Genomic DNA, 25,553 nt, shown 5'->3' with positions numbered 1-25,553 from the left:
AAACCTCTATCGCGGTAGCGAGCCCGGGTATCGCTATAGCTAAACAACCCCAAATCTCTTGGATCGCACCGGCGCTCCATTGAGCGTTATGGAGGGTCTGCGCGCCAAGGGATTTCCCGCTGCAGCGAACCCGTCTTCCCCAGCGAGAAAAACCTGGTCCCCCCCCAATATGGCTTCTCAAAATTTTAACCCGATTTTCACAAAATTCAACATAGATCGGGTAATATGTTAACATGCATGTCGTTTACACCCCATGAAACATCTTTTTAACCACAAATAGACCCATAAATTCAAACATTATCATAAAACTCTTCTACAGGTACCCCACCACCCCAACAAGGTTTCACTCCAAAAAATCTAGTGAATCTTAAGCAATGAACAATTTTGAGACTTTGTGAACTTCAATAACATGATGCAATTTGAGTCCCCAAGTGGTCAAACCCTTGTCCCACAAAAACAAATCAAGTTCCTACTATACCCAACCATTTAGACATGAAAATTTTGAGCTAGAGACCTCTAAATCATTTTCTAGAGTGGGGAAGAGGGATACATACCTTGAAATAGAAAGAGCTTGAGAGTATTGCTAAAAAAACCTGATCCTTGTTGTTTGCACCAAATTTTACCCTTTCTTGTGGATTGTGAAGTGTAGAGAGTGAATAGGGTATGGAGGAGTTTAAATGGGACTAAAGAGGGCAGATTAGGGGGTTAGGGGAGTGAATGAGAACGAAAATTATAGGAAGTGGGAGGAGTAAATTGGTTAAGGAGGGAGAGTATAATGGATAGAAAGGTGGGATGAACCACCGTTTAAACTACCTGAGCAGCTTCGCTGCAGCGGTACTGCCATGGCGAGAAAATCCCTGCTGCAGCGATGTGTGAAACTCATGGAATCTTCCCCCCCCCCTCCACGGTCACAATCCGTGGTAGCGGCTCATCATCCCATCCTTTTGACTGCATAGTTTCGTCCATACCATGCGCTTCAAGCCTGCCTCCTAAAATTACGTGTGCGACCTTACGTGGCCCAGTAGTATCCCAAGGGTATAGTACTCAGTCCTTTCCCTAGCTCGGTTGTTTTCTTTGAATATTTTTCGGATAGCATGAAATATTAGTGTTCGTTAGAAATTAACCTCAAGTTCAAACTCAAACTAAATTTTCCGCCGGTGCACAAAGGCCTTAGATCAAAATTTTTTATCACGATTTTGGTGTGAACTCCTTTGACCTTATAGCACTCAAGATGATATGACCTTTGAATCCCGTGCCACCCTAGGCCTTTCAGGGACGAATGGTTATTTAATTGGTATCTAATGTAACAACCCGCTTGGTCGTTATTGAACCTTCCGCAGCCCGTGTATGAAAAAAAACCAAATTTCTTGTTATAAAATTAGTCCACAGGAAAGTTTTGCGTGTAATTTTAATCGTGAGCAAATTGGTAGGATTCAAAACGTTGTGGGCCCAAATAGGACCGCCTCATCGCAGCTGTCCAGGCCCTGTCGTAGCGCGTTCACTATAGCGTACAAGCAAACCGCTACAGCGGTCCGAGAGGACCAGACCCAATTAAAAACCTTATTATGGGATTAAATCCCATTTTTCCACCAAACCCTTTTCTAAGTCGTCACTTAGGAGAATTCTGGACAAAGCGCAAAGAGACCTGAGCAAGACTACCCCATCGTGGCCTCCGAATTTGGAAGCAAGGGATGAAGACTCCGTGATTGTTTGTGGCACCCGCTCGATCTCGAGGTAGCTTATGGTTTACTTGAGTTAGACTTTGATTAGTGAGTCGTATATATGTTATAGAAGTGACGGGAGAAAGCATGATTAGGTCTTCGGACACGAAGTTCGGTTGAACCTTAGATATATTGGTATTCATTGTTGAATTATGTGGGCTTGTCGCCATTAAGAGAAGTAGTCGAAACAAATATGTAGTTGTTATATTCAAGGGGAGGTGGTAGAGCGTGTATATCCTCTTAGGGTTGATTTAATTGAAGAATGGGAGTTGTCTTACTAATAAGTGGGCTAATAAACAGTTCTGTTATATCATATGCTAGAGTGGTTTGTACTTAGAACATAATTGACTTCATGATTGTACTATTGGGCAGGGTGAATTGTGTGGTAACTTGCATGTGTCTTCATTAGAGTATTCATGTCGTGATTTAGCGGAGTTGATATTTGTGTGATTAATGAACGTGGTTATTTGGGTCTTGCTATGACTTGTGGTATGATGCCTTGTGATCTTGATATTGACGTTGTTGACTAATCGTATTTCATAAATTACTAATGAACTGGAAATACGTAAGATATACACCATGATGAGGAATAGGATATACATATACACACACGCACACGCACACACACGCACATTTGACACGCGCGCGCGCGCGAGGATGTGGCCTAGGGTGAGGGGAGCTCATGATTCGCGATTCGCGGGCCGTAGGAGCGAGCGATACACGGACACCATGGGTCCCTTGTAGTTCATAGCTATTTGGGCAAACAATACCATCTAGCATGTGTGTACGGATGTGATACTAACTTGGGTTGCATTACATATTACTTACTTCCATGCGTGTGATAGAGGTGATACTTGTCTTGGTTGTATTATATTGAATCGCGACTCATTCTGTGATTTCATACTTGATTTGTCCTTATGGGTAAGCGGTTGTGTTTACATGTAATTTCATGGCTCCGTTGACTAATGAGGGAAGGTGATGTTGGAGTGATTTCATTTAGCATGGTCCAGGTTTGAAAGTACAATTGAGATACAGTTGTGGGTTGTATTGCTTTTACTTAGCTTTATTTGTAATATATAAGTGATGTTTGGGCTAATGTCTGATGTAGGCTGTGATGTTGTTATGTCTAATTGTCAAATTACGAGGATGTTAAAGTACGGAGGAAAAAGGTAAGAATTAGTGGTCCCGTTTAGTGTTGATTAATAGGGAGGTTAAGGTCTGTCCTTTATAATTTGTAGTGGTTTAATTGGTCTAGGAGTCCTTCTTGGATATAATTATTTGTTGTCTGTTAGTCTTTACTTCCTAGTGTTGCATTGACATGGTAATGGGATATGAGCATGTCATGTCAGAACTGTTAAAGTATGGGTAGCATTTAAAAAGGCGTTACGAATGTAACTATCTGTTTATTGTAATTGATTTTATAATGTATTGTGTGAACTAATCTTAGTCGGCCTATGATGCTTACCAATATGTATGGTGTACTAATACTACTCTTGCTACATCTTTTTCGGGTGTAGATGTGTTTCAGGTTATTTTTTGAAGGTTTCACTTAGTTGCGGTGGCGAAGATCTTCCTACAGCTTCTGTGCATCTCGTTCCAAGGTAGAAGTGTGTCGTTTTATTTTTAAGCTTATTCCTCTGTATTGTAGAATCTCTTGTACACATCTAGACTATGTCCCGGGAAAGTGTAAACTCTAATTTCATAAAGAGTGTCAGTTATGTTTTCCCACTTAATGTTTATGTTTATCAGCTACTGAATGTAAAAACGAGTTTCAATAATGGGTTGGATAGTTGAGGGTTCGCCTACTTAGAGGTAATCAGGTAGGTGCCCATACGATCCGTAATTTGGTTGTGACACTCAGCCACATATTATAATGCTTAGTTCCTAGAAGCTTGAATTCGGTTAAGTGTTCACTGGCGATTCGACGGTCTCAAGTACAATAGATGATTATGCACTACCATAGTTATATCCTTCGTCTGATTGTTACCTGTCGTAGTTGGATCGCTCATCCTATTGTTCTCCGTTGCAGCGACATTCCTAGTTTCTCCATCCACCACCCATTAATTTTACAGATCGGAAAAAGCCCTAGCTCAAAACTCGAAAGTCAACTCTAGTTAAGAAGCACACACACGATGAAGATGAAGATCAATTCCTCAGCTTGATCGAAAGCTGCGATACCACATTGAATTTGAGTATCTGATTATGAATCATGATAGTATTGAATGCAGAAATTGAGAAAGGATTGTGAAACTGACTGATTCACATTTTCAGAATGTTCAGATTGATTTGTACGAAGACTAGGTATAAGTTATATAATCCAAGCTATCTTATCATAAATGACTAATGACTAAAACTAATTATACAACTAACTCAACTTATTAAATTACAAACTTAATTCCTCTACACTTTAGTCCCTAAACTAGTTCTGCCTACATTTCTTCACTCATGGTCAGTCTTAGCTGGTTCAATAGCTGAATCATGAAGAAAAAAAGAAATTCTAAATCATGTTGAATTGAATCGTTTAAAAATTGACAAATCCTTCTTCGACGCACATCTAAGCTCATGGAGACAGTGAATTTTCATGGTATTGGTCTATTCGAGAAATTAAAGTCATGTCATAATGGACATTATTTGAGTACATTGGTCTTGAGGAGATAAAATACGACTATTTGTTGTAGCAGATAATTTATCTTCTTTTTCAAGTTACTAATTTCACTTTCTTTATGAAGGATTTCATGTAGTTATCTTTTACATGATTTGATAACGCCAAAGTTCTTTATACAACCAGCATAGAAAAGTGAAACCCTTTTAACTGGAAAAGTTAGCGCCTAATATAAATCTTATAATGCTTATGATAACGCAAACTATATGTTTTCTCCTATGCGTGCAGGCAAACTGGAACTCAGCAAAATTGAAGAAAGAAATTAATTACTTAATGCATAAAAATGACTACCTTGAATATCATTCAATAACCTTTATTCTAATAGAATTCTAGCGTTAGCTTTTAGACTGTAATATAGTCATGATTATCATACCAAAGTAGACCAGTTATCACATTATACCATTAACTTCATGACATTCCTTTTTGTTGATTTGATTTCTTCACCTATTACCTATATATACTTATATAGTCTTTTCCTTTTGGTGGAATAAGATATCAAAGACAAATTCTTTCTCCATATTCTATTGTGCTAAGAGTTTTTTTTTTCTCTCTATTTTATCTTTATTGTTTCTATTCCTAGGTTATACTAAAAGAACTTGTTAAATTCTGGGATACATCAGTGGAATATCCTTAAGGACATTATCATTCCCATCTTACTCAAAAGAAATTTTTAAGTATTTTTCGTAAGATTTCCGACATAGTTATATTATCTAAAATCTACAAGTAAAGCAAACACCAAATTGTTGTATGTGGGAAAAGTATATTTCTCTCGGCCTATATCACATCAGATATGGTACCAAATAGCCGCTTTTAACGACATCATTCAAAATATATTTACTTTTTAAATATTTAAAGATTAACTAGTTTTAGCAAATTTCAGGCCTGCGCTCCTTCTACCCCTTCAAATTCATCAAAATTGCATTTAGATGTGCATAGTACTTTATTTATTGTGGTGTTCTTGAATGATTAAGAATATTACAAAGATTTTCATCTTTAGACTACTAAGAACGATGGTTAATGAATCATAAGAACTTAATAAGCTCTATCAATTCTCTTTCATCATTTAAAGGAAATCATATATTACAAAATAGACAGAATATAGATAGATTATATATTAAAAAAAATAGCCTAGAATTTCGAATAAATAATGAATTTCTTCGGCAAACTTTTGATTCTATATGAAATTTTGAACTGACGAAGTCTAATTTAACCTCATATTTTTAACCTATAGACCCCGCGAGTCTAGCTCCGGTTTGGACATAATTTTCTTTTTGTTTTTCAAAAAAAAAAAAAATGAAAAGTTGTTTGTTCATGGAATTTGATTAAAAATTGTTTTGGGCCAATTTTCGGGTGAAATTTTTTCTTCCACGTATGAAACTTCAACTTTTATTTAAGTAAAATGCATGTCCAAGCACAACTTTAACTTCCAAAAACTATTTTTCTTCTTTTTTAAGTTTCAACCAAATCTATGTCCAAACGCTGGCTAAATTTGATTTGAAGGCCCTAAACTTTGAAGGGTCATTTGCACTTTTAGCCCTATTTTGTGCTCGTATTTAATTTTTTATCCTTCAAAGCAAATAATATTTTCGCAGACATAAGTTTTTATTTTTCATATCATATTATGTCCTGTTAGGCATAAGTTCAATAATTTCGGGCAAAATTAAAAAAACAGCCCATTTAAAGGGAAAACCGTGCAATTTCTTAAACTTTAAAAACTTTTTAAAGTTGGGTTGTTATAGGCTCAAATATGTCATCGAACTATCAGAAATGGCTCATTTATGCCATTCGTCAATAGTTTGGCTTATTTATGCCACCGCGGTAACCAAAATGGCTCATCCATGCCATTTTTCATTAACGTTGATTTTACAATATCAGAAATGACACGTGACCTCTAATTAGAGGTCCACGTCATTTATAAACCAGCTCAATTTTAAATTCCAAATTAATAAAAAAATCTAACCCATACACTCGATCCACCCACATCCATATTTTAGTTGAAGGTCACGTGTCATATCTGGTCATATAAAACCAACATTAATGAAAAATGACATCGATGAGCCATTTTGATAACGGCAATGACATAAATGAATCATTTTGGTAATGACGATGTATAAATAAATTAAATTATTGACTAATGGCATAAATAAATTATTTCCAATAGTTGAATCACATATTTGAGGCTTTTTCATTATTTCAATAGGGTCCCAAAAACGTCTACACTTTTGTCTCCTGATCCAATCTCCATTCTCTTCCACACTTTTCACTATACACAGACTACAGTAGTGTCATTACAAGTTTCAAGAACAACAAAAATGGCCACTTCTTCAATTCTTTCACTAACACGTCCCTTCACAATTTTCCCAATAAATTCCAATTCTTTGTATCCCAAAAATGTGACCCATTTTTCTTGTTTAACTGTCAAGGCTCAATCTACACTAGATTTTTCGGGTTCTTTTTTTGAACGTGGGTTCGGGTCGGATGATGACCCGACAAGTGTTACCGGGTCGGGTATTGCTGTTGTTGAAGATAAAGAGGAGATTCAGTGTCCACCTGGATTAAGACCATATGAAACTATGGCGGTTTTGAGACCTGATATGTCTGAAGATGACAGACTTACTCTTACACAGAAGTATGAAGAGGTATAATAAATTTGTACATTGTTTAATTTTGGTGTGTATAGTTTTGTTCTGAGATAATGGTGAAAAGCACACCTGAACTATCACATTTTCATGAGTTCAGACCCCAACTATCATTTGTTCCTTTTTCCTACCTGAATGTGCGTATGATAATTTGTAGATTGATGTTTAATTTCGGCGTATAGTTTACTTTTTGGGATATGTTACATCTTTGGACCGCTCAAAGGCGTAGGTTTTGTATATGAAGTATAAATATACATATAATAGATATATAGAGCCTGTTTGGATGGGCTTAATAAGGCAGCTTATAAGCTGTTTTCAGCTTATAAGCTAAATGCCAATGGGCCGGCTTTTTTATTTTGTTGGGGGCTTTTGTATGGGCTAGTATAAATATACAGCTTATAATGTGTATAGGTGGGCTTATATACGTAATATGAATATACATATAATATACATCTTGTATACACAAAATATACATATAATATAGTGTGTAGGTTTTGTACATTTTTGACTAGCGTCCGTAATTAATTTCGGACGATGGGTCAAAAATGAAAAAAGCCCTTTTTTGTTCAACCATCAGGTTGACATCAATAGTGTTGAAATTTTTTACACTGTCTGTAGCAAATATGATTCTATTTGTTAACTGTGATAGAATTCTTGGCTTGGTTAATTGATAGTTCAGAACATTGCAGATTTAACAAGTCTGGGCTTAAGACAAAAATGTAATTATCCTCACCTGTATTGAGAATTAGCGAGAGAAAATGAATGCAGGAAGAAGATAGTAACCAGAAATAATTTATACTCTGTATGCTGTCAGGCTTAAGAGATTAACAGCAATGATGAACATTCAACCACATACAAACTGTTCTTTATTCCTTAAAGTAGGAAACTCTTCATTTGCTGTCTTTTCTCCTGGTGAATATTTCACAAATGATTAGAAAAATAAGTTTATTGCAGAAACACTGTTCTACATATCTTGCTTTTCTATGTCAAATGTGGACAAGTGAAAGAAGAAAAATTTCGAGGGGTTGATGATTTACTCATGGGATTCTTAGAGCATATTCTTCCCTTTTTCTTTTCTCCTCTTTAGCGTTTTTGCACTTTATGAAAATGAGCTTTTTAACTTCATAGTACTCTCTGAATGGAGGTGCAGGTTTTCGTTTAGGTATAGTTTAACCAGATAGCACAGAGTTATGAACTGAGTGAAAAGAAACCAATTTCTTGCTTTTTTGCTGCAATTTTGATTTTTCCCCCGGACACAAGTAACTCACACATTATTTCCTTTTTGTCTTATTCTTTGCTGTTCTGTTACGTCTGTTAATAACAGAAAAGATATTTGCGCACAACCTAAAGTCTTGCTCTAGTTTAAGTTCTATACAAGTTACATTTTATGTACTATGCTTTCATTGAATTAATTGTTAACCAAACGTGGCCTGCAGAAAGCCACCTTGATGTTAGGGAAAGGCTTTTGAATCCTCGACTCCTACCGATTGTTGTTTGACAATTTTTTACATTCAACATCTAAATTTGCTTTTTCTATGTTTCCTAGCTAGTAGCTATGATTCCTTATAGTAGCCTTAGTTTGATCTGTGATTGGATGACAAAGATTTGTTGGAAATAAAAAGAAGAAGAAAATGAAAAAGGAACAGCAACTTCTATTAGAAAAGTCGAGATTTGTTGAAGCATGGAAAAAATTTCTCATTTCACGTATATAGGAATCTCTTATCCTTAATGCTGTTATAGCACTGATCTCATTTTCTCTGGTTTGGTTGTTCCTCATCCCGCCAACATGGATGAAACTTGTATTACTTTTATTTCTCCTTAATAAACTGACATACAACGTATATAGGAACTGTTTCCTCTCTCCTCCACTAATGTCTCCAACTATATAAAGTAGCACTTTAGGGTTGCAGCATCTCTTTCGTTCCTCCATTTTCTCCAAAATGTTTTAGTTTGGTTGTTCTTCCCTCACCCTCCCTGCCATTGCCAAAATTTCCCCTTACTCACTGCCAATAGGACGATGAAAGACCCTCGGCTCGACTTCGTAAGGCCAAAAGAAATTCAAGCGATATGGAAATGAAAATAACGAAAGGCGGCTTGATCTCCTTAATAAAATAAGATAATCAAAGTACGACACACAAAGCACTATGACAATGCGACTTTAAAGGATAAACGATATTATCTACTAGCGCCTACGATAAATCTAAGAACTGTTTCCTCTCTGGGCCTCCACTACCCTACTTAAAGTCTCCAACTATATAAATCATCTCGGTCTCGACACACGTGGTCTTCCACCGTCTTTTCTACTTTAGGGCGCCCGCAGCACTCTCTTTTTCGTGAGGATAGCTTCCTCCCTTTTCTGACCGCCTTGGCCAAATAACTCTTTTGTTTCTTGCAACATCATCGTTCTCGATCCCGAATACTTGAACACTTTTCTTGGATGACACAGTCTCCTCGCTTTCACTCTCCTTCACTCCCGATCTGTCTTGGTCATTAGCCACGGTTACTGTCAAAAGTCAATAATCGCCGTTGCGCGTCGATCCATCCGTCACCGAGAGTAAATAAGGGATAAACAAAACCATTTTGCTTTATCAGATATATCTTCTTATTTCAGACATAAGTACCTTCATTTTGATTCTTTTTAAGAGAATTCCATCCCGTCAGTATCATTTTGATTTTAGCTCAAGCTTGAATTGGTCTCTCTCGGCCTCCGTTAAATTGTTTAAAAGATACAATTCTGATTTTTCAGTCTCGTCGGTCAGAGTCGCCTTCCGGCTCGGAAAAACAATAGAAATTTTACCCGGCAAATAGAGAAACATCCTCACCGAGGGCCTTAACAGATCACCCCCGGGATTTTTTTGTTTAACAAAAGGCGTTCAAAAACAACGGACAACCCGGTCGCTTAATCAAAAAAAGTCACTAACATCTGTTCCGTTACATCATTTTTTTAAGGCAAATAGAGCCACGTCTCCGGGGCACTAGTGGGTCAAACTCCCCCGTTAACAGAGCTGTTGTTGCTGTTGTTTTTGGTGGGATGACAATCTGGTTGTTTTCTTTGTACATGCCACCGAACTACGGAAGGTGTTGAAGGTATGCTAGACACGATAGTGGGATTGTAGAACCTGTAAATTGTAATTATGCTTGGTGCACTGGCTTAGTGCATAAATTTATAAAATCTTTAATACCTTATAAAATTCTGATCTTTTAATGCATTTAATCTATATCTCTATCTTTCTGCATTATAGATTGATAGCATTTATGTCCCAATGTTCACCTAAAGCTATACAAAGTCCCTAGTCTATATTTTTTCCCTTAATATTCAATAAAAGCACAAGATTGTTAATATTGAAATAACGCCGTAAAACATCAACCCATTTTGCTTTATCGGATCACGATCTCCAATGTCTTTTTTCTTTTGTTTTCCTTGGACAGTTGCTTGTTGCTGGTGGTGGCATGTATGTGGCAAATAGAGAAATTTCAGCCTTAACAGAGGTTATTTTTGGTGCCTCTTGCCTAATAGAGGGATTGTAGAACAAATTGCATCAGGAGGATAAAAATGCATTTTAAACAATCTTTCTGCATTGTAGAGAGACCAATACCTACTTGGACGGGATCTACTTGTTATTTACTTACTTTACCAAGCCCGATTCCATGACAGCTCTTGAGGCAACACTGAATACTGATGATGATGTTATTCGATCGTCCAGTTTCAAGATAAGGAAAAGAAAGTACTAGACAGATTAGTTAGTTTGATTCGTTAAACATTGAAAGGGGACGACAGGGAGGAGACAGGTATTGCTCATCTCACCTCACTAATGTAATCTTCAGATTTTTTCCAAAGTGTATTCACTTCTAATGTTTGTAAGGTTACTGAAAATTGCAAATACATTCTGCTTTTGTATACTCCAATTCGGCTTCATTACATTGTTAGCATTATTGAGCAATTGATAGTCCTATCTAAGGCTTAAACACATTGTATCATTTTTCTTTTAGTTTTTAGTCTATTTTGGTGCCAAGTCTGGTTTCTATTTCATATGTTAAAGATATTCGAATTTTTCATACATGAAAAGTTACATAATTTTCCGCTTCGCTCTCTCGATCGAGGGTTGGTGAGAGGAGGATTTGGTACCTTAGAGAGGCTTTGATTGACAGCTTTTGCTCCTAATAGAAGTTTAGAAAACGATTTTTCTCAACTGCATCCAAATGTTTGACCTAACGGTTCTGACAATTTATCATGACCCCCGATATTATTTTATCACGTAACCGGAATGTACCAACCTAAGAAGTAATTATTTTGTTCATTAGTTTTAAAGTATATTCCCCATTAGCTTTTCCAAATAAGCTGTATCGCCAGTATAGTAGCTTCATGCCAATTTCATTATAATTAACTTCTAAATTATAGTTCTATGATCACCGACTCTAATTCTTATAAGTAAAGGATGAAAAGACAGTAAGTGCGTGATTTAGTTTAAAGAAAGAAAATGTTTATGTTACTCCCCATTCTTTCTTCAGTAAGAAAGAAAATACAACATCCATTTGCAAAGAAGATAAACCCGTTCAGACTTAATTTAATGCGCGCCTGCGCACACACACTACTGCATCATATTGCTTCTATGGCATTACTTGACTTCAAAGAAACAATTTCAGATTGAAAATTCTTGAAAATGTAGCAAGCTCCTTCACTTATCTATTACCATCTTATAATATACCATCAAAACCAGAGGATATTATAGCCTACAGAGGTATATTAGAAGGATACTCTTGTGGACGTCTGTTTATAGCATCTCTAATATACCTCTCTTGTTCTTGAAGATTTGATGGAATTTGGTCATAAACATCAGTAAACAAATCTGTCAATGGAGGTTTCTCTACTTCCTCAGCAGCTTGAATTGCTTGCAACACCTACATTAAATAAAAAAATCAACAAATAATTGAATAGAACAAAAATCAAATACATTTTAGAGTTAATGATCAAAAACACACTTGGACTATTGCTTTTCGCGAGTTTAAATACGCTCGGTTATTATAACTACTCAGGTATAGACTGTCACCGTCCTGGATTAAAAAGTTTAAAACCTGTCGATTTGTTAAACTTTCTACTTGCTATTACCGTCGTTCGGGTAGGAAAATGATCTTGATAGTTAGTGTGTTAATATAGATGTTGATAGTTCGGGTAGGAAAAACGAGTGTGCTTCAAAAAATGATGGTTCGGGTGTGTTTTTGAGCATTATCTCTACATTTTAGGATTTTGAATCTTGAACCTGCTCTTTGATATTTCCCCGGAATTCAAGTTCCTCTTCATCACTCCACCAACCATTTTTCTGTATCCATTTTCTGAATCTGGTGACTGAACATCGTCTTCTCCAGTACTCGATTTCCTCCTTGGACCGGTACTTAGTCGAATCATCAGACGATGCATGGTCGCTTACTCGATAAGCCATAGCCTAATAAATGTTACATACATACAAATGGAAGTTTTATAAGCAATGAAACCTTAAGGGAAAAATAATAGGATGCTGAATTTCGCACCTCTACTAGTATTGGCCTTTGTTCCTTTATTGCCATTTTGCGAGCTGCACGAATAGCACTATAAACTGCCAGAGCATCATTGCCATCCACTCGAATACTTCGAACCCCATAAGCTTGCCCTTTAATCGCGACTCCATCACCTACCATTGAGAAATATTTAGGAGAATGTAGCTTAAGTTATCCGAGATAGGAACTGTGTTTGATATGATGAAAGTCATCTTCAGAGACTATTTATCGAAAATAACTGATTTTCTGTAAAATCGTAGTCTTATATAACCTATTTTTTTTTTTAGAGGTGGCACACAGAAAACATATACTAAAGATTGAAAGTAATATTCACACGTTGGGTAATGCTTTGATGAATTTTAGGAGTATTAATGATCGATAATAATGTTCTAGTATTGGTTAAAATAGTGATATGAAATTAATCCCACCATCTCAAATTATTTGTCATTTTTTTTGTTCTACAATCCCTTAAGAAATATTAATTAGGAGGGGCATTTGACTAAACTTTTCTGGCTTATTTATATACAAGTTATAATGTCCTATAGATTAAATGTTTCTTGTTTATGTGTAAATGCCGAATTTAATGATAAAATTTAGGTGGGGTAAGATGGGAAAAAATAATTAATTATTACTTGAACTTCTAAAAGCGACAAATAATTTTGAGACGTATTTTAATAATCATGACGAATAATTTGGGAGACGAGGAAGAGTAAGAGTTGAGGTAATTGTGAAGAAAAATGATGAGGAAAGTCATTTTCCTTCTTTTGTTGGTCCGCAAAAATAATTTTGAATAACCAAACACAAAAAGATAACTTATTTTATAGAAAACATTTTCGGGAGAATATGTTTCACCAGATTGAATGAGTTAAGGGGAATACTTCGAAATTGTTCAGCGACAGGGGTACTAATGGCCCATCCATTGTTGCGGCATAGAAATACAACAGGAGCTTCCAGAACTGCTGCAATATTCAAAGCACCATGGAAATCTCCCTGAAAATAATTCAACACAAAAACTCATCAAAAAAAAACTATCTACTTTATCTTCAACTGACCATTTCTCAATTTATGAGCGTCATCCTTGTGCATGGACCATGATAATCTTTTCTGTATCGTTCCAATTTTATTGGAGGTCCTCGAAGGGAATTTATCTTCAATTGAGAATGCGATAATTACATAAGTGCGTGCTTAATTCAAAATCACCTCACTAGTGGTACCATCTCCAAAATAAGTAACAGCACAAGCATCCTTTTTATCCATTTTCAGAGCATAAGCCACGCCTGCCGCATGTGGTAGCTGTGTGCTGCCAAATGAACAATATACTGCTTAATAATTGTTTAATTAGACTGAGATATATGTACTCCTTCCGTCTCAAATTATCTGTCGTGCTTTCTAAATATAGTTATGTCAAATTATTGTCATTTAGAAGTTCAAGACACAATTAGTTACATTTTTTTTACCATTTTACCCTAGCATTAATGGTTATGATTGTTCAAAGATCAATGAAGGGTAAAATAGTTAAAAACTCCTCCTAATTAATGTTTCTTGAGGGACGTGTAAAAGAGAATTGCGACAGATAATTTGAGACGGAGGGAGTATATAATTTGAACAATCTTGTGCTTCGAAAAAGGTGGGAAAGGGATATAAGATTCTTACGCAATAGTTGAAGAGACAGTGAAGTAATTGAGCTTGTTAGAACCATAATGTATTGGCATTTGCCTGCCTTTGCCATTGTCACCCTTATTTCCAAGCAATTGATTGGTAAATTCTTGCAAAGTGAAGCCACGCCATAACAGAACTCCAGGTTCCCTGTACTGAAATCATAATAGAATATGTACACTTGCATTTAGCGTTTTAAAAGAATAATTAATTGAATCAGCAGCCCATAATAATAACTATAAACTTAAAATAAAGCTATTCTTATTTATTGCACAGGGGTAAAGACTATCAAAGGCTAAAGACTATCAAATAACAGATTCAGGAGTATTTACGATAAAATTAATTTAGATAGGCACTAAATTTAGGCGCGTAGTTAGGTACTTTGTTTTTACTTGATTATATCTTGAATACGTCCTCTACGTACGATTTCTTTTCATGAGCTAAACACATAAAAATTCTTATTTCCTTTATCCAAATATATGTTTTGCAACTCAACACTTTTCTTTTTAATCTGTTAAATGAATAATATATTTTTATATTTAGAACAATTTAGAACTATTTAACTTTTAACTTTTCTTATTTTTATATTTTTATATTAGCTAAACTTGGTAAATTTAGTGTTCATTTTTCTTCTTCTAGTCAATTAGCTGTGGCATTATTGGGATTTTGACAATGAAGTGGAGAAACAAGACAACCACATTAATTACCTGAGGCAAGACAATGTCATCTGGAGTAAGTGCAGCAGCAGAAGCTATGTTAATAACTTCTTCTCCAACAGTGGTCAGATAAAAGGTTAACCTGCCTTGTTTTTTTGCTTCATCAAAAATGCTGTCCATTAATTGAAGGGTCACCATTTTGCTATACATCTTTACAGCCAAATCTTTGCTCACCTACCAAGCAGCAATCCACATTAAATTTACTCTTTTTCTTGAACAGAAAATTAATTTCAACTTGTACTTATAGAATTGAAAGGTAGATATTTACTCAGCATTTGTTGTTTACATAAACCAACCGTTTAGCTTAAATTGACATTTTATGTATTTTAATTTGACTGGACACGAAGTTTAAGAAAGTAAGGAAGACTTTTGATTCTCGTGGTCTACTAAATAAGTACTGTATAATAAACCAAAATGTAATTTGAATCGTGTGGTTATAAAAATGTCATGTACGATGTTGAAATTAAAAAGTGGAGTACGAAATATATAAAGTTACATTATTGTTTAAACAAACTAATAAAAAGAAGAAATTAAGTAAAACACAAATTGAGACGGAGAGAGGACAAAGTAAAATGAGAATACATTTTAAGTGGGTAATTTTACGCATGGTCACTCAACTTTTGTTTTAGTGCACCAAAGTTACTTCTTTGTAACAAAGACATTCACTCAACTTCGCTAAATATCACAAAAGATATTGAGTGATTTTTGTAACAAAAAAATCACTTTCACTTTGTCTAAACTTTACAGGAAGTTGCTAGACAATTATTTGTTATAAAAAAATTCATTCAACTTTACCTTAAAAGTACCACAGAAAATGTCTTTTTTGTTTCCTCATAATGACTTTCTATGATTACTTAAGAAAAGTTGAGTGACCTGTTATTACAAAAAGTAGTTCACTAACTTTTGTGATACTTAAGTAAAATTGAGTAACTTAGATAGTAAAAAATTAGTTGATGACTTTAGCGTAATAAAATGAAAGTTGGGAGACCATCAATGAAACTAAACCTATCATATAAAATGGTCTAGTGATAAATATGGCTACCCAAAACGATAGATAAATATCTATATGAAAAAGATATATTTTACATTCATTGCTTTAGTGTAAATACAACGTACGGGTAAATTCTTACTGGATTGAAATCTACTACCTGTTCGAATACACTTCCTGGAATTGGACAACCATTATTGTCAAGGACTCGATAACAAGATAACCTTGTTTCTGATGACTCTGATATGAATTTCATTTGAGAAGTAAATGGAATCTTTCCTCCTGGGAAATTCAAGGCCTGTGAATTGAGTACTAATTAGCTAAGAAGATAGAGTAGGATTATCTAAAATTTCACAGAATGATGAAAATCAGCATAATGCTTCTTCCAATCATAAAATAAAACCATCCCAGCTTAAAATCTTGTGAATACAACGATCGAAATACTATCTCCAATCAACTTCTTAGCATAAAAAGAGAGAATAAAAAAACTGGCTGTCATGTTAATGGGCATGACGGGGTGGTTGAATAAAGAGAAATATGCTTAAGCTGCTAAAAGGGATCTACCTCATGTTAATGGGCCAAAATAACTCGAAATCATTCTTTAAACCCGCTCCATCATTTAAACTGAACTAAATAATAACCCTTAGCCCACTTTATTCCCCGATACATAGGTATGAAGCTTGAGAGGGTGGGGGGAATAAAGGGGATCTTATGGGTTACATTATTTGGTTGGGTCGGGTTTAAACCTGATGGGCAAGGGAGGTTATTTTGGCGTGATGCCTGACCCTTTTTTCCTAGAAGCTTTTTGAATCTTTCACGAAGCTAATACATCATGTCATAAATACCCTAGCCGAATGCTTATTCAAAGGGGTCAAAAATACATAGGTTTGTTTTTGGCTCAAATATACTTCAAACTAACAAGTTAAAATTAACTCTTTAAAAAGCAAATGTTATTAAAAATTCAATTTAAAAAAAAAATGCGAATCTCAATTTTTTAAATCACGGAATTTTATTATTGACCAGATCATTTTTGAAAAAATACTGGATTTTTTTTTTAAATTCTGCAACATGAAAAGGGATTTGATAATTTGTAAGGGTATTATAATAAAGGATTTAGACCAAAAGGTAAGGAGGAGTTTTATGACCAATGTTTTGTTCATAAATCGAATTACTTTTGGATCATTTGAGTTGCAATATATATGTAAGGACTATAATAAATATAGATAAATTTTACCAATGTTTTCTTCATGTGGGAAATATATGATCATTATTACAATAAATTCACAAATGCAAATTTCTAACAATTTAAGGAATTTAAAAGTTAAACCTATGTAATAATAAACTCAAAGTGAATAACATTACCACCTAAAGCAAACATGTACATTAAATAAATAAATAGGTGTGAGTTTTCCGGAAATGGAGGTACAGTAATGGGAAGTAGGTTGGGGTATCAAATAGTATAACTTTTGGTATTTTATTGAGTTTACTCTTTATATATTCATAATGTTAAAAAAAAAAAAAATTATACAATCAAATTACATAAAAGATACCCACATGTACATGGAAAATAACAAAAAATAATTTGATTGTATAAAAAAAGTATTCATAACAGGTGCAAATAGTTACCTAGAAAATAAAGCAATATCGCTTAAATTATATTATAATATTAATGTGCATAAGGGCCTGTTTGGATTGGCTTATTTTAGGTGTTTTTAAGCCAAAATAGCTTTTAAGCACTTTTGTAGTGTTTGTATAATTTAAAAAAAAAAAATGTTTTTAAGCACTGATTATTAAGCCAAAATAACAAAAATAAGGCAAAAGTCATAAGTTAGGATTCCTAACTTATTAATTATCGCTTATAAGCCAAAAGTATAAGCTCATCCAAACAGGCTCTAAATAAATTTACACGGTCAATGCATGATAGTTAATCCCTTTCTTGTTGCATTAATAGTGGTAGTAAAATACAAAATTTGATAAAGCAAGACTATATATTGATCATTATGGAAAAAATATAGAGATAGTGTAAAGAGGAAGAGAGTTGATCAAAGATTACTTGGTTCTCATCATGATTAATGTCAACATGATAATCCTCCTCATAGTAGTGTGGCTCTAGTTGCTCTCTTTCTTTGGTGGACTCAAAATAGGAAAATGGCCTTGAACCTCTCTGGCGAAGAAGAGACGAAGGACAAGCCCTTTGATCAAAATGGTTCAAAGTTCTTCTTGATCTTGAAATCCACATAGCCATTGCTAGTGTTTCTTATGGAGAAATGTAACAAAACAAAAAAGAGCTTGAAGATGGTGTTATTATAGAAGAATACTAGACATGCAACTACTCCAATAATGTTGAATTTCCTTCTGTGTGAAGTAATATTTATAGGGCCTAAATAGGAAATAGTTGTACTTCGCCACTAGTTTCTCTCATTTGGTTATATAAAATACTATAGTATAATCAGAAGCAGAGCCAGAATTTCAATTTTATGAGTTCTGAATTTTTAGAATGACGACTTCAAGTGCTAGCTCGTAACTAATCGAGTTGTAAACTTAATATGTGTGCGTATTTAATATGAACATATTAATAAGGAATATCTATTTGTTTTGAGCAAAACTAACGAGTTCGAGCTTGCCGTCTCGGGGACTTCTAACTACGCCCCTGTTAGTACTTTATTTTATTAATTAAATTATATTTATAAAATCGATAATCGGATTATGAAAGAATATTTGTAGGTAAACCTTTTCAAAAGTATGAAATTTGTAATCTTAAAAACAAGGCAAGTTACTAATTGCCACGGGTAAAATGACCTAACGGTATAAAGTGTTATTTATAATGCCCGCAGTTAAAGTCAAACAATTTTAGTTTTTGAGTATAACATTAAACTTTTTTAGTGCAGATTTTGGTAATTTTGTTATAAAGGCATGCACTTTCTTTCGTACTTTTATGGTCATCTTGGTACCTAACCGTATGTTTTCTTGTCCAATGCCCATGATATCGATGTAGTCGGAGCATTCTATGAAAACTATAATACAAAGATTAAATAATAATAGAATCATTTAGTGAATACATTTTTTTAAATGATAATGATGGATCTGAAACCACAGAAAAGGCAGTACATGAACTATGTGTAAGGCTCATTGCTTTTCTTTTTTGGTTGTGTCAAATAATTGACGATGTTACCCTATTTGGCATGCTTTTAGAAAGTTTAGGATGGTTTGGTTGAAGGGATGATGATAATAAGTTTGGGATAAATGTGATATTGTTTTAACTTTATATTTAGTTGAAATTTTTTATTTTGGTATAAGTAATTCCTCAATTTATCTATACCGTAATTGTGGTATTATTTTTATACCATATTAACGTGGTACAACAATTTCGAAATTAGCGAATTGTGGAATAAATAATCAAATTTAGAAAATGCCCTTCTAGAGAGCTCTTTTTCCGGAGTCCTCTAAGATGACAAGGTTAAAATTTTACCCAAATTTATCTAATATAAAACCAAACACATATTTATATTACAGCACCTATATCCCATTTTAATCAAATTCACTAAATATCTAAAGAAAATGTATCCACTAAATAATTAATCATGCATATTGTAATTCTAATATAACTTATTTATAAACCAAACGACCTCGTACGATATCATGGGCACATTGAAAGAATTGGACAAACGTACGGACCTTAGGTACGAAGATGATCATAAAAGTACGAAAGAAAGTGCATTGCCGTTATAACATATTAACAAAATTTGTTCTAAAAAAATAGCATACTAAAGCTTTCGTCAAATTCCTCAACCAGAAAAACCACGCTTAGTTTAATTAGCGCTATACTATTCAGAAAATATACCTATCGAACACCTTTTTGACACTAAGCAAAATAATAAGGAGAGTGTGATGTACTCGCTAATGACGTGGAAAAGTAGCGAATCAACCGAGTACATGTGTCATTTTGGGTCCCAAATCTGAATGAAAATATTATGAGAAAAAAATTAAAGGGAAAAAAAAGAAAATAAGAATCTAATTTCTGATCCTAGCCCGACATACCAATCTTTCTTCCTCCTTTCTTCAACGCCGCCGTCCACCTGTCGTCGTCCATCCACCTAAAGCCAATATTTTTATTTTCTTTGTTAGATGTAATTCTTTTTTTTATTTTAGATATGATTTTCTTCTATCTAAAGGTGTGGTTCTATCTTCTATGGTTCGTATTCACTTAGCAAAGGTGGGGATGGTGAATCTCCATTTTTTCCGGCTACAAGGTGAAGAAAAAAAAAAGAACTTAAAAAGAACTATACTAAAAAAGGAATGAATTAAAGGAAATTTGAAAAAAAAAAAAAAAAAGAGAGAAAAAAGAAGAATGGCGGAGATAGAGGGGAATGGGGGATGGCAAAGATGTATTGCAGGGTGGAGAGTAAGACGTACAGTGTCTATTTCTTTTTTACTTCTATTTTTTTTTAATTATTTAGATTATAGATATTTTTAGGTGTATAATGCTGGAAAAAAAAATGAAAAATATTTTTTTAGCTTATTTAACACGCTTAGAGGGATTGAGAAACACTTTTTTCTTATATCGGACAAAGTGTTCGATAGGTACATTTTCCTTTGAATAGTATAGGTGCGAAATTGAAACAACGTTATTTCGATGGTCGCGAGGAATCCGATTAAATTTGGGATACTTATAATGGGTCTATCAATGATTGTGATGGTCCATACTCAAAAATTAAAATAGTTTGACTTCAACAGTGGGCACTATAAATAACATGGAGGAAACGAGAGAATTGACTATAGCATTTAACTCGATAAAGCCCTCTCCCGCTGTCCATGCTTGCATAAAAATGGAAAATACCAAAAAAGTAAGAGAGAACCTCTCCTTTAGGTCATAATAAAAAAAGAAAGAAAAAAAAGCTTCTGCATCACTAGACTGTGCAATTTCTGCAACGCATTAATAAAATCATAAAGATTTACCTACCGAAAGTTAGGTAGGCATTTGGGTATGATTTGGTTGAGATTTGAAATAGAGGCAGCGATAAAATTTTGAGTTTATAAGTGCTGGATATTAAAAAATGTATAAGTAACTTATACATATTAAGTGAATTTATAAACAGAAGAGTTTGAGCCGAAGTTACTGGATTATGCTGAATCCATTGAAGAAGCTCTAGCTCAGCCTTTGATTTGAAGTTAAATGAATAATGAGTATTTAAAAGTTAGAAGTTGTGTTTGAACATAAAAATAGACTTGGAGTTCTGTGAGCGGAACTTGCAAAGACTTGAAGAGAAAAAAAAAGCTTCAAAAATCTGCTTTTTCAAACTTCAAATTCTATATTTCAAGTTATAATTTAAATAAGGGAAAAGGGTAAAAAATGCTCCTCTACTTTGGGAAAAAGGCTAAAAATATCCTCCTTTACAAATTTGGGTCTAAAAATAAAGCTCCCATCATTAAAATTTTCAAATATAAGTAAATAAACCTCTCTCCTGGAGCCATCGTTGGGTCCAAAATTTTTAACTTGTTATAGAGGATGACTATTACACCTATAACGGCATTGATAATTAAATAATATTTCGATGTTATAGGCAAAAAAGATGCATAAAATCTAATTTTCATATTTAATTGCTAAATTCTAAGCTTAATCACACTTTGTATGACGAAGGAAAATCGTTCAATGATAAAAAAATATTCATATAATATTTTTTATTGTAATAGTTTATTAAATGTTCAAATATTTGGTCAAAATCTCTACACTTATTGTTGGTAATCATAGATATTTCATTTGTATAAAGATGGTTAATTATTATATTACCATAAAAAGAAGATAGTTGTTATATGGGGGGTAATTTTACAAAGAGCCTACTGTTATAAAGTTGGTTGTTGCTGTTATAAGTGAAATGTTGTTATAGAGAACTAAATTTTAACATAAAAAATCGGTTCCGAAAAAAATTGGCTGTTACAGAGAGGTGTTGTTATATGCGGGTGCTATTATAGAGAGGTCTGATTGTACCCTTATCTTAACGGAAATCCCCAAAATAACTCGATGTTATTTTTAAACCCGCTCCATTTAAACCCAACTCAACTACATAAAAAACCCATATGCGACTAATTTGTTCCCGAGTCCTACATTTGGAGTCACTAGGCCAAGGAGCGGGTAACCATATGGATTTTTTATTTAGTTGGACGAGTTTAAATGGAGCGGATTTAAAAAAGAAATTGGATTATTTTGGGGATTTTCATTAAGACGGGGTATATTTGAAACTTTAATGATGGAAGAGGTATTTTTGACCCAAATTTGTAATTAGAAGATATTTTTAGCTCTTTTTTCAAAGTAAAGAGGTATTTTTGACCCTTTTCCCTTTAAATAATGAGTCAATTTAATAAATAAACACTTATTTAAAATAACTTTCAAATTTTAAATACTTGAGCCAAAACAATGGCCAAACGGGTGTAAATATCTTTTGACAAAAGCAATATTTAATGTTCGTGTTGCAATTTGGTCAATTATTTCAACTTAAAACACATAATTTAAAATTTGAAAAACGGGTTAAAGAAATATTTCAAGTGAATAATGATATTCACTCACAAGCTCTCAATCTTTTCTTAAGTGAAATTCACATCCAAATACAACTTTAGTATGATGGATAAGCAAAAATAGTGATGGGATAAAAATTTAGTACCACCTCATCCTTTGTTTGGTTACTAATCGTGGGATAAGTTATCCCAGGATTAAAAATAGTGATGGGATAACTTATACCCATCAGAGGGTGGAATTATTATCTTGGGATAACTTATCCCAGGATAAAACAGTTAAATTGACTAAAATAGCCCTGAGGTTCTCAAAATCCTTTTTCTACTATATAAGGTGGAGGATATTTTTGTAAACAAACAACTTTTTCTTAAAAGTTATGCAATGCATGTTACTTTTAATACAACAAACCAAACAATCGATAAGAAATAATATCAGGATAACTAATCCCAACATAAATAATCCCAGTATAACTTATCCAAACATAATTAATCCCATCATAACTTGTGTTCAAACCAAACGACCACTAAGTTTTAAATATATTATTTTCAATTTTAACCTTACAAACGCATTTATTTTTAATTTCAATTGAAAACTATCAAATCGCCTACCTAATATTTACAAATGAAGTCATGTTTCTTATTGGGTCTTACGAAATCAGAGCCACAACTAGGATTTGAAGTTTGTAAATTCGGTATTTAATCCTTTTTAATAACTAGGCTCTAAAATAATAAATTATATATATCAAATAATTTTTTTAAGATAAATATAAAAAATAATCAAAACTATTAAGTAGGCGTTTGGACATGCGGTTTGAAACCATGGTTTGAAATCATGAGATGAAACCAACATTTGGACATGCATTTCATCTCATGGTTTCAAACCCCAAATCATCCGAAAAGGCATGATTTGGGGTTTCAAACCATGGTTTCAAAAAATTTAAATATAAAATTTGACTCATAAGTTTATATTTTGTAAAAAGAGACCCATAAGTCGGTAGATATTTTTAACAATTACTCCCACCAACCATTTACCAACTTCATTAACTTTCATCAACATTTATTTATGTCTACCAACTTCATTACTATTCATGTTAAATTTTCGTTTGTATTGAACTAAAGTTTGATCAATTGATATTGTATTTTTTAGAAAGACGCCTACTAGCGTATTAATTTTGTTATGAACTATAACTTGCTCATTTGGTAAGATTGTATAAGAATTGGGAACATTTTGATAGTTTTCACAACTTGTGTAATTTTTATGTCTATAAGAGAAGATACAACTTAATATATCCAAATTGCACGTCCAAACATAATTTGAAACCATGATCAAATCGTGGTTTCAAATCATGTCCAAACGGCTCCTAAGTTCGGTCAAACCCGCAAGCAATAGTTTAACTCCGCACGAAACCCCACCTGCGAAGAGATGAAAGGAGTTCCCACAAAGTTTGTTCATATCAACGGCTGCTCTTTCTCCATTTTTATTAGAAAGGAATAGCAGCCTAACATGAAAAATCCTTTGGGCCACATTGATTGTAATCTGTAGACAAAAAGACGTTGGGGGACTCCGGCTTGTCATGGCATTGTTGCACCATATACCGTTTTGATGACCCATTATAATTCTTTTTTTTTTTTTTTTAATTTTATGTCATGTTGCAAATTGAGAGAAAATGCAATAATATAAAATAAGGTATATTTAGGAAAGAGATGTAGAGAGAAGGGAGACGACTTTTCTTCTTATTTCAAGTGTGTATTTTCATGTGCAAAGAGTGTCCTATATATAGTTTCAAAGTACATCCCAAAGGTTACTAAGAATTAAGTTACCATAATAAATAAATAAATAAATACATGTACACAAGTGGTTCATGAAATGTAAACTATTGGGAAACTAAATGTACAACACCATAATGTAATTGTCACACCCCGATTTCCAATAGGGTGTGATGGGCACCCGACCCTTACCTAGGGCCGAGCGAACCCGCAGACTCTCATAATACTCATAGCCATACTGGGCCCACAAAGCATAACATAAGCACGGTGGTGAAATTTTTTTTTTCGGAAAACACCATGCCTTCCATTTTTTTTTCAAAGCAAAGCGAATTCGTAACCATAGCGAATCTATAAACACACGAGGTTCATAACACAATCGTCTTCGATACATAGGCTTACATAGCCGTTTACAAACGAACATTTCATACACACGACAACTTGTCTGCAAAGTCTCTAACATAACTCCGAATACCGTACAAAGCATTCGACTCGGCAAAGACTCGGAGGAAATGGAGCTCGCTTGACCTAAATAGAACATCTTCTTAACATCATCCGCTCAGTACATTCAGGTACTACATGCGGCATGAAACGCGGCCCCGAAGAAAGGGGGTCGCACGGAATATGTGTACCGAGTATGCAGCGTAAAATACGAGAAAACGAAATAAAGTGTACCAAACGCGAGAATAATAGTCCCGAATACCAACGCACTTACATCCGACATCCGGATCATACATGCATTCACACCTATACCGCGGCCCGGGGAACCCGGCGGCTAATATCAACAATATATAATTATACCGCGGCCGGAACCGGCGGTTAATAGCACAAATATACAAACAACACACACACACACATACCGCGGTCGAGAATCCCGGCGGTCGTATCACGACCAGCGGTCAATATCCGACGGACGATATCACATATACACGTGCCGCGGCCAAGTATCCAGCGGTGTCACCGCAGCTCCAGCATCAAGTATCCGGGACAATATCACACATACCGGCCGGGACTCGGCGAAAAAAGGTAATAACAATACACACGAGCGAGAATGCGTAGCAACCATACGTACATAATTTCTTTTGTGCAAACTCGGCGAGAACAACCCAAGCAAGCCATTCTTTTAAAAAGCAAGTCATTAGTCGTCAAGTCGGGTTTATCGGAATTAGTGTACAATAGTTACAATTTTGCGAAATCGTTCTTATGTGTCAAAATGTATTATCAAACGTAATAAAGTAGTTAAAATAATTATTTTAAAATAGTCGGGCAATGGTCAAAGGTTCTCTTTTCAAAATCACACAAATATACCAAGCAGGGCAACATTGGGAGATCTCGGGATGCGCGGGCTCCACCTCAGGTCGAGCCGAG

The 25,553-nt window shown here is 34.3% G+C and overlaps 1 protein-coding gene and 2 pseudogenes across 1 annotated transcript; 1 reads left to right on the top strand and 2 right to left on the bottom strand.

Moving 5' to 3' along the window:
- Nucleotides 1-6,629: 6,629 nt before the first annotated feature.
- Nucleotides 6,630-11,035, top strand: LOC132040216 (small ribosomal subunit protein bS6c-like; annotated as a pseudogene).
- Nucleotides 11,036-11,463: 428 nt separating this feature from the next.
- LOC132040214 (2-oxoisovalerate dehydrogenase subunit alpha 2, mitochondrial-like) lies at nucleotides 11,464-18,282 on the bottom strand. Its single transcript, XM_059430843.1, has 9 exons — nucleotides 17,968-18,282; nucleotides 16,075-16,212; nucleotides 14,918-15,100; nucleotides 14,208-14,365; nucleotides 13,755-13,854; nucleotides 13,433-13,544; nucleotides 12,549-12,688; nucleotides 12,281-12,463; nucleotides 11,464-11,921 (listed from the first exon to the last, which is right to left on the bottom strand). Exons 1-9 carry the CDS (start codon nucleotides 18,157-18,159, stop codon nucleotides 11,754-11,756), a joined length of 1,374 nt encoding a protein of 457 aa, XP_059286826.1. The 5' UTR covers nucleotides 18,160-18,282; the 3' UTR covers nucleotides 11,464-11,753.
- LOC132041270 (U6 spliceosomal RNA) lies at nucleotides 13,578-13,698 on the bottom strand (annotated as a pseudogene).
- Nucleotides 18,283-25,553: the final 7,271 nt, after the last annotated feature.

Source organism: Lycium ferocissimum, chromosome 12 (assembly GCF_029784015.1).
Source record: "Lycium ferocissimum isolate CSIRO_LF1 chromosome 12, AGI_CSIRO_Lferr_CH_V1, whole genome shotgun sequence".
Taxonomy (NCBI): domain Eukaryota; kingdom Viridiplantae; phylum Streptophyta; class Magnoliopsida; order Solanales; family Solanaceae; genus Lycium; species Lycium ferocissimum.
This window is presented reverse-complemented; position numbering and strand designations above follow the sequence as displayed.